The sequence below is a fragment of the Aegilops tauschii genome, chromosome 5 (genome assembly GCF_002575655.3).
Source record: "Aegilops tauschii subsp. strangulata cultivar AL8/78 chromosome 5, Aet v6.0, whole genome shotgun sequence".
Taxonomy (NCBI): Eukaryota; Viridiplantae; Streptophyta; class Magnoliopsida; order Poales; family Poaceae; genus Aegilops; species Aegilops tauschii.
In genome coordinates, this window is record NC_053039.3 from 520,303,707 (window position 1) to 520,314,347 (window position 10,641).

General features: G+C 49.3%; 1 protein-coding gene across 1 annotated transcript; it reads right to left on the reverse strand.

Annotated features, from left to right (window-relative positions):
- Window positions 1-2,064: 2,064 nt before the first annotated feature.
- Window positions 2,065-4,077, reverse strand: LOC109763481 (uncharacterized). The gene is made up of 3 exons (XM_020322332.4): window positions 3,636-4,077; window positions 3,383-3,529; window positions 2,065-2,983 (listed from the first exon to the last, which is right to left on the reverse strand). The coding sequence occupies exons 1-3, from the start codon at window positions 3,714-3,716 to the stop codon at window positions 2,312-2,314; spliced, it is 900 nt and encodes a 299-aa protein (XP_020177921.3). The 5' UTR covers window positions 3,717-4,077; the 3' UTR covers window positions 2,065-2,311.
- Window positions 4,078-10,641: the final 6,564 nt, after the last annotated feature.

Genomic DNA, 10,641 nt, shown 5'->3' on the forward strand with positions numbered 1-10,641 from the left:
AATTCTTCAAGAAAGATTTTTATGCTGCAGCTTATGAACCAATGATCTTTCCTGTGCCTGGTGAGCATGATTGGACAAGGACCCCTGGTCCAGACATAGAACCACCTGCATTCAAAATCAAGAGAGGAAGAAAGAAAGAAAAGAGGATCAAGGGCAAATTTGAAGTACCAAAGCCAAAAGAAACTTCAAGAATGGGGACCATAACATGTGGCAATTGTGGTCTCCAAGGGCATAGGTACACAAACTGTCTTAAACAGTTGAAGCCTGAGCTAGCTTTGAGGAAGAATAAGCATGTGGTAATAATTTTTCACCTTGAAATATACAAATCTTTCCTTTATTTCTTGTACATTTCTTTCTAGCATTATTAACTGTTTTCCTTTTCTTTGTAAGGCTACTCCAAGTAACTCACAGCCAAGAGCTGCTGGTCCTTCTAACAACAGCAAGACAACCAATAGCTGCTGCCAGAGGAGCTGCCAGAGGAAGAGGAGCTGCCAGAGGAAGAGGAGCTGCTACTTCTACTACACCACCACCATCTGGAAGAGGAAGAGGAGCTGCTACTTCTACTACACCACCACCATCTGGAAGAGGAGCTGCCAGAGGTGCTCCAAGGCCATTCAGTGCCCCCAGGCAATATGCTGCCATTCCTACTGATGGTACACACACTGGATGGATGTCCTACTTCACTACTAGCAGAGGAAGAGGAGCCAAGTAATTTGAAATGATGTGGTGTTATTTTGGTTGAACTTGATGCTCATGTTGATGTGGTGTTATCATGGTTGAACTTGAGGTGGTTATTGTAATGTTGAACTTGAGGTGGTTATCTTAATGTGGCACTTGAGGTGGTTATTGTAATGTTGAACTTCAGGTGGAGTACCAGTATTTGCAAAGCAGTAACACATTTTCAGTTACTTGTTTCAAATTAGTACCAATACTGCTGCTATTTGTTGCATGTCAGTACCAATACTGCTGCTATTTGTTGCATGTCAGTACCAATATTGGGGCATCACATAACATGCAGTACCACATTTGGGGATTCTGACATGTGGGATAGGTACCTCTCCTACTATTAAAGTGACAGCACAAGATCTCAGATTTGGGAACGAAACTAGGGTTCGTCCACGCAGTGTCCATTTGGAGCGCAGCAAAGGAGAAGAAGGAGAAATCTCAGCGTGGAGGCGCTGAGGGGCCGGCGGTGGAGAGAGAGATGTCGTGGTCGTCCAGTGCCGGGTCCGCTCCCGGATTTCGTCGAGCTGCAGGGAGGAGGGGGGAGGAGGCGCGCTCGCCGGTGCGCTACCGCGAGCTCCCAATGGCATACGAGCCTCCAGTGATGTGCCACTGCTCACCTCCGAGGAAGGCGCCAAGATGGATCTCCTGGAGCAGGCAGAACCCTGGTAGGAGGTACTATAGCTGCGTGGATGCTATGGTGAGTGTTGTTTTTTTGCCTAATTTCCTTCCTTTTTCTTCTGTGCAATAGTATGTGAAATGATATATTTTTGGAAATTTGTTTCTGCATCTTAATAGCACGGTGGCTGTGGATTTGTGCAATGGCATGATGATCCATTGCCCACATTCTGGAGTAAGCTCATTGGGGATCTACGTGATGAAGTATGGAGGCTTAAAGGTGCAACTGTTGCCAGAGAGGAAGATCAATTTCCAATGCTGACTCCAAGTGAAGATGATGGCACAAGGGAGGCCATGTTTCTGTCTATGCAAACTCAACTCAGAGAGAAGAATGCAGAGATTGTAGGGATTAGGGCCAAATTTCACAATGTGTTGTTTCTTTTCACTATATTTGTGCTTGGGTTAGTTGCAGGCAAGATATTAAGTTAGTTAGTTGGTTTAGTTGCAGCCAATCTAAATGCAATGTCCTGTCTGGTTTAGTTGCTCTAGTTTAAGCCAAGTTGTAATGGATCAGTGAAGTTATCTTCTGATGCAATGAGATTTAGTCAGTCTTGTTCCTCTTTTATTTTGTATGACATGAGTGGTTTGCTGCAACATTGTCATAATGTATCATCATCAACATATCCTTCTACATAATCAGCATATCCATACATAATAAGAAACTGGAGTTCAACTCATTATAGCCATACATAACCATTGTTCACAATACATAGAGGAGTTCAACTTCAAATGCATAGTTCATCCTTTTCTCACAAAAGGATGAATAGCATAACTACTACATACATACACAGCCATAGTTCACCATTAGTACAAGCATACAGTACACAACCTTAGTTCCTAGATGCCAGGTCATTACACAACCATCATTCCCAAAAGGTCAGCAATGCCACTAATCTCATTTTCATCTTCTTCACTTCTCCAAGATGGCCTGAATCCCCCTGAACTTCTCCTTCAACTTTTCATTCTGAAACTCTAACTGCCACTTCTCTTCAATATGCTTTTCATTTCCCTTAAGCAGATCAGCAACCTCAAGCTTCAACTCTAGCTTCTCTTGGGTGAGCTTCTCCTGACACTTTGTTAGCTCTGCATTCTTCAGCTCCAAATTCATACTAGCTTCAGTAAGCACTTGCTTCTCTTTCATTTTGTTCAGCTTCAAGTTCTGAATGACTGTTGCTTGAGCTCTTGTCAGGTTGAGCAGCAGCTCATACTTGAGAGTAAGTTTCTGGGTCTCTTCATCTTTCTTTGCCATCTCACTTGCCATCTGTGCCTTCATATCATCAATCAGTTCTTTTCTTACCTCCTGCTGATATGTAATGGCAGACTGCAGATGTCTGAAATCCACCACCTTATCTTCCTGGAAGTTCATCAGCTCATGCACATCTTGGACTAGCTTGTCATAGTTGGCATCCAGCTTGTTCTTCTCTTCTGTCAGATGGTGGATAGTGAAAGAACTTTCAAGATTGTCATTCACCCTAGCAGTTTTGGCATCTTCAACCATTGCCCATAGCTTCAACAATGCATTCTGCATTGTTGGGGGCCACTGGTGATCAACCCATTCAACAAAGCCACAATTGCTACCTTCCTGCAAAAACAAGAACAACACCAACACAGTTCAATATGGCTCATGCTTGACCTAAATAAGCTACTCTAATGCCACTATGAACCAAAATGTTGACAGCAAGGAGAGTACTCCAGCAAACAGAGTTCAATATGGCTCCACCAAACAGAGTACTCCAGCAAACAGAAAAAAAAATCACTATGCCTAGGTTAGTTATCATTTTTAAGCTACTCTAGTACCACTATTAACCAAAATTACTATGCCATTGTACTCCAGCAAAATATACTCATGCTTGACCTAAATAAGCTACTCTAATGCCACTATGAACCAAAATGTTGACAGCAAGGAGCGTACTTCAGCAAACAGAGTTCAATATGGCACTGACAAAGTAAGAAAAAAAATCACTATGCCTACAATCCATACCGGCTGTGCACATGCTAAAAACCGCCTGCCTGTGTCTGTTCCTTCAAAGGCAACAAGCCTCTCAGATGCCATGCCGTGCTTCTCACATGGAGACATCACATCCAGCTCAAGCCCCTTGTAATCTGGATCTTCAATGCTGAAAGGGACCTGCAGAAGCTCACACAAAGACAATGGGCAAATCAAAACCTACCAAAATCAACCAAATCAAGAAATCCCAAATCTGTAACCCTAACCCTAAACTCACTGTACTGACCTCGTTGAGACCGTCTGTGGAGGAAGAATGCATGTACGGGAGGCTAGACTGGTCGTCGCTGCTTTCGTCCTCCAAAACCATGGCGTCGGCGGGGCGGGGCGGCGGCCGGCAGTCGAGACGCAGGCGGCGGCGACGGAGAAACGAGTGAGGAGAGGAGGAGGGGAGGGGAATGGTGCGGCGGGGGCGAGCTGGTGCGACCGGACCGGGTTCGAGGCCAGCAGCGCACCGGCTCGTCCTAGTCAACGCGCGGGCACGCGCCGATTGGCCAGCGTGGCACCTGACGGGTGGGCCCGAGCTGTCGGATCGAGCGTCAATACGTATAAATACGCGTTTTAGCCTTATTTGAAAAAACCTGAAGCAATCGTGGTACTGACATGCAAAAATTAGCAATCGTGGTACCAATCTGCATGTGATGCCCGAATTGTGGTACTTCTGTGCAATTAACTCGGTTGGCGCTTGTTCACATGTTTACAGTCACACGCGGACAACTCTTTCCTCTCTGAGCTTATTGCACGCGCTCTGCGTCTCTGGTGGCCGGTATAAGAGCATCTCCAGCCGTTGGCTCCCGAAGAAGCGCTTAAAATCGCCGTCTGGAGATGAGCCGGTGCTAAAATCGGTGTGGGGACGAGCGGGTTCCCAACCGCTCGTCCCAAGGTCGCCCCCAGACGCGGATTTTTTTTTAGAAAAACGGAATTCGGCAAAGTTCGGTAAATTAGACAAAACGTTCAGCTAAAGTTCGGCAAACTTGACATATATTCGACATGTTCGACGTTACATAAGATATTAAAAAAGACCCAACTAAGGGGCGAAGAAGTCGCTGAGAGCGGCGAAGTCGCCGACGTCGCCGCCATCCTCGTCGTCGTCGTCGGCGGCCTTCTCCTTCTTGACGTGGCCGCCCCTGCTGGACCCCTGCCCGGCGTCACCCTGGCGGACCGGTGGCGGCGGCGCGTCGTCGTCGTCGTCGCTGTCGTCGAGGACGACGACGCCTCCCTCGTCCCGGCCACGGAGCCAAGCTTCGAACCGCTCGTAGGCGAGGCGCTGGCGCTCCAGCTCCGTGCGTGTCCAGTCTTCACGCGCCCATTTGAGGGTCGCTGCATCGTCGAGCTCCTCCTCCTTGACGCCGCCGGCGAGCCCGGGCTCCGTCTTGATGGCGGCGAGCCCCGGCTCCGTCTTTGGCTTGACGTAGCGCGGAGGAGCCGAGGAGGAGGCATGCCTGCCGCCCTCGTTGATGACGATGCTGGTGCTGCGGGTGCGCCGGCCGAGCGGCGTCTCCGCGGCGGGCTCGGCCTTGACGCTGAATAGCGCCGGCGAGCCGGTGGAATGGGAGGAGGAGCGGGAGGAGGACTGAGAGGAGGAAGACGAGGAGGAGCCGAACCTCCTGGGCGCCCATTGCCCGGCGCTCCGGCGGGGGAGGGGGGGGGGCGCCGCGGCTGGGTATGCCAGCGCCGGATTATTGCCGCCCTCGAGGTATGCCAGCACCTCGTGGAGTGTGCGGCCGGGGGCACCCCACCACACACGGCCCCCATCGCTGTTCTTGATGCCACCGACCACCGGCGCCCCGTTGGTGGACGCCAGCCGCTGCGCCTGCCAGCGCTGGAAGTACGCCGCCCACGACGTGTGGTTGTCGGCGGCGTACTGGGGGAGGGCGCGCTGCTCCTCCGTTAAGGACGCCCGCACGCGGTCGACCTCGGGCACCAGGGGGATGGGGACGCCCCTGTTGCTGAGCCTCCACCCCGTCAGCCTGGCGCGCATGTCCGGCGGCGCCAGGATGTTGGCCTCGAAGAGGAGGTACGCCTCCCACTTGTGGAGCGAGCGGCGGCCGAAGCCGTTGGCCGCCGCCGTATCGCCGGGGACGCGTTCGGCCATCGCTGAGAGGGAAGGGAAGGGAAGGAAAGGGGAGAGAGGCAAAGCTCGGCGGCGGACGGGAGAGAGGTAGAGCTCGGCGACGGACGGGAGAGAGGCAGAGCTCGGCGGCTGGTTTGGGCTTGGGCTGGTGTGGCCAGCAGCGAGGGGGAGCCGCTGGTTTTATAGCCCCGTGCCGTGTGTACGCGTGGCGGGAGGGGAGGCGTTGCCGCGCTGCCCGTGAGGAATCAATGGCAAGGCTGACCGGCGGCAGCCTTGCCATTGATTTCCCGCGGGAAACCGAGGCGACCGAGGTGTTCTGGGGGAAGACGAGGCGCGCGTCGCTGACTCGGCGGGCCCGCGGCTCTTTCCCGCCAAAACCGCTCGCCCCGGCGCCCCCCAGAGCGCTGGGTTCGGCCTGGGTCCGCCGATGCCAGTTTCGGCCCAAACCGACGAAAAACGGGCTCCTGGGATGCGACTGGGCCGATTTTTGGGCGCCGGTGCGGAAAAAACGCTTAGAGAGGGTCTGTTTGAAGCGCGGCTGGAAATGCTCTAAGATTGTAGGCGCATGCATGCTTAATCGCAAAGTTTTCCTCCCATCCTTGTTGCGCCTTGCGCGCAAGCATTCTTCTCGCCGGGAAGCGAGCGGCCTTTTCTTTCTTTCTTTCTTTCTTTCTTTCCTGTTGCAAGACCAAGACAAAACTGACGTTGAATGTGGGGTGCTGCGCGATGGCCGAATGTCAAGAGAGGAATCAATGATGTTGGTCCAAGACCATCGTACGTACGTACGTACCGGGCCATGCCGTTTGTGGTCGGCAACGGCAATGTCATGGGTCCAGGTCAAACCCAACTCCATCTGCACACAGACAGAGCTACGAGACCCTTGATTGCTTGCTGCCTGCCTGCCGCGTCAGCACCTACTCACCGCCGACCGAGCGTAGCGCTGGCGGTTCCATCTGTCGTCGGCTCACGCTTTCGAGCTACTAGCAGATTGTTCTACAGTACACGGTTCCATCTATCAATCCGTGCTCCGCCTTTGTTCTCCGGATCGCCCTCTCCCAATGTTCCATTCTACGGTCTTGTCGAATATTTTCGACCCATGCGGGCTCAAGAAATAAGGGCAACTCCAACGTACGACTTCAAACAGACGTCCATTTTGTTCAGATTTCGTTCATTTAGGGATGACAATGGGGCAGCGTCAACCCGGATTTCTGGATGGGCCGGTCGTGTACCCAACGCACAACCGTATTTCAACCGCATCTCGTCCGACGGGCCCTTTATGCATTCTTTGAACTAAAATCAAGCATACCAAACAGTTCATAATCAAATAGTTTCACATCCGAAATTATCTTACAATCCAACCGAAATAAAAACAATATCAAATAGTCTTATAACCCAATCAAAATTGTTTTGCATGCAAAGAAATTGAACCGATAGATCTACTGGTTGTAATTGTAAGTCCACATGTGCTCAACCAAGTCATTCTGAAGCTGCATATGAGTATGCCAATCACGCATTTCACGATCAAATTGGACAAACTATTCAAAGGTTGCAGGTTGTTGGTGCTCAGACACAACATTTTCATCCTGAAAATCAAACCCTTGATCGTAGATGCTATCACCACGCTCATCCTCCACGATCATGTTGTGTATGATCACACAAGCAGACATCACCTTCCAAAGCTTCTGAGTGCTCCATGTCAATGCAGGGTATTGAACGGTACCCCATCGAGATTGAAGCACACCAAAATCATGCTCCACATCCTTCCTAGCACTCTCCCGCATTTGGGCAAATCTCTATCTCTTCTCTCCTTGCGGATTGGGTATGGTCTTCACAAAAATTGAACACTGAGGATAGATACCATCAGTTAGGTAATATCCCTTGTTGTAATGGTAGCCATTGATCTCAAAGTTGACCTCTGGGGAGTGGCCTTCTGCAAGCCTTGCAAACACTGGAGAACGCTGAAGCACGTTGATATCATTGTGAGAACCAGCCGTACCGAAGAAAGAATGTCATATCCACAGATCTTGTGAAGCCACCGCTTCTAGTATGACAGTGGCACCTTTCACATGCCCCTTGTACTGCCCCTGCCAATCAAATGGACAGTTTTCCACTTTTAGTGCATACAATCTATCTACCAAGCATGTCCGGAAAGCCCCTCTCGGCATTGATCGCCAACAACCTCTCTGTATCAGCGGCAGTTGGCTCTCTGAGGTACTCAGGGCCGAACACTGCCACCACGGCCTTGCAGAAACTATACATTGAGAGGAGACATGTGGACTCACTCATAAGCACGCACTCATCCACAAGATCACCAGGAATTCCATATGCAAGCATGCGAATAGTCGCATTGCATTTCTGGTAAGAAGAGAAGCCAAGCTTGCTAAGGGCATCCCCTTTGCACTCAAAGTATGGGTCATATCCTACCACTCCCTCCCGAATACGATTGAACACATGTCTCCTCATTTGAAAGCGGCGACGAAATTGATGTGGTTTGAAGAGTGCGGTATCCCAAAAGTAATCGACATAGAGTAGGACGTGGCCGCTCTCCCTATCGGGGTTCAAGGCTGGAGCATGCCTCGAGATTGATCCCCTGAACCTAGGCCGCTGCCTAGCAATGTGGTCATGGATGACCAATGCAGCTACCACAAGCTCTTCATCATCCAAGGACGAATCATCCAATGAACAAATGAAGTTGTGAAAGAAATACTCATCCCCGCTATCCATGGTAACTAGTGAGAAAAACGTCGAACACCTTGTGGACATGGTGGCGACGCGGCTAGAAAGAGCACGTCGAGCTCCCCTCGCAGACAACAAAGCAAGGTTGGTGTTGGCGGGTAGGCGCCCCGCGGCTCTGTAGTGCATGCCGGAAGTTGTTGGGGTCGATGGGCGGCACCGACGACCGTAGCTTCTCTCCCACCTGCAACAAAGAACCACGAACGCCGGCAAAAAGATCCTTCGAAACACGGGCGTGGGCTAGCTATGGCATATGGCATGGTCGTGGTTCGGACGGCCTTGCAAAGAAGGTGACGTGTCCCAAAAATGGGGGTACAGGCGGGATGGCGGCGACAATGGCGGGGGCGGGGAGCGGAGGACGGAGGGACGGCAAGAGGAAGAGAAATGTGCGTTTGTCCGTTTGGACTCGCGCGTTGGGCTGCATTTTGTATCCGTTTACCCCCAAATGGACGCGGCCGGACCATCTAGGTTGTGCGTTGGAGTTGCCCTAACACGTACAAGGGCTTACAGAGTAAACACAACATGTGCTTTCGGAGGCATGCTGACCCTGAAACAGACACCGTATCCGTTCACTGACATTGGTGTGAAATCCGGTTATCCAAACATGCACACATACATTTCAAAGCGGATTTGAACAAATTAAATGCATTTCATCAAACACGATGAAATTCATCAAAATTCGGACCCAAAAAAACAGATGGAATTTTGACCGTTTAACAAAACCACAAATAACATAATAGCACAATTCATCCATAAATAGTATGCAAATATCACTAGTACAATAATAGTTCATATTCAATGAGACAACCGGATGTTCCACAAGTCTTTCAGAATCATCTATGCCAAATTCAATGACACTAGAATCAGAATCGGAGCATGTCGTCCCACACAAACTGCTCATTTAGCTTCATCCAACAATGTATGTGCGGAAATGGCATACCCTCGGACCTGTAGTATAGCATTGAAGCATGTACATACTATACAATGTGTAGAGCAACATTGAGTAAATGAATGAATTAACCACCATATAAAGTAACTAGAAGAAACTTACGACCTCCATAGTTGACAAGCCCAATGGACACCTCGTCTCCATTTGGTGAAAGACACCGCACAACTTCATGATGGAGTTGCAAATGGTGTACCACCGATGAGTTAGCGACTTAATACGTCTCCGACATATCTATAATTTTTATTGTTTCATGTTATTAAATTATCAATCTTGGATGCTTTCTATGCATTTATATGCTATTTTATATTATTTTTGGGACTAATGTATTAACCCAGTGCCCAATGCCAGTTCCTATCTTTTGCTTGTTTTTGGCTTCTCAAAAAATCATTACCAAACGAAGTCCAAACGTGATGGAACTTTACGATGGTTTTTTCTGGACCAGAAGGGACCCTAGAAGGTTCGGGAGGATGCCAGAAGAGCTACGGGAGAGCCACAAGCTCACAAGGCGTGCCCGGGGGGGGGGGGGGGGGGGTTAGGCGCGCCCCAATCTTGTGGGGCCCCCGTAGCACCCGTTGACCTAATTCCACCTCTATAAATTCAGAAATATTCCCAAACCAATGGAGAGCCACCCGAAACACTTTTTCCGCTGCCGCAAGCTTCTGTTCTTCCGCGATCCCATCTGCAGGCCTTTTCGGGTACTCTGCCAGAGGGGGAATGGATCACGGACGGCTTCTACATCATCCTTGCTGCCTTCCGATGATGCGTGAGTAGTTCACCACAGACCTATAGGTCCATAGCTAGTAGCTATATGGCTTCTTCTCTATCTCTTTAATCTTCAATACAATGTTCTCCTCGATCTTTTTGGAGTTCTATCTGATGTAATCTTCTTTTGCGGTGTGTTTTTTGGGATCCAATGAATTATGGGTTTATGATCTGAATATTCATGAGAAGTAATTGAGTCTTTTCCGAACTTTTTTATGCATGATTGTTATAGCTTTGTATTTCTCTCTGATCTATCCCTTTGGTTTTGAAGGAAATATGCCCTAGAGGCAATAATAAAGTTATTATTTATTTCCTTATTTCATGATAAATGTCTATTATTCATGCTAGAATTGTATTAACCGGAAACTTAGTACATGTGTGGATACATAGACAAACAGAGTGTCACTAGTATGCCTCTACTTGACTAGCGCGTTGAATCAAAGATGGTTAAGTTTCCTAGCCATAGACATGAGTTGTCATTTGATTAACGGGATCACATCATTAGAGAATGATGTGATTGACTTGACCCATTCCGTTAGCTTAGCACTTGATCGTTTAGTATATTGCTATTGCTTTCTTCATGACTTATACATGTTCCTATGACTATGAGATTATGCAACTCCCGCATACCGGAGAAACACTTTGTGTGCTATCAAACGTCACAACGTAACTGGGTGATTATAAAGATGCTCTACAGGTGTCTCCGATGGTGTTTGT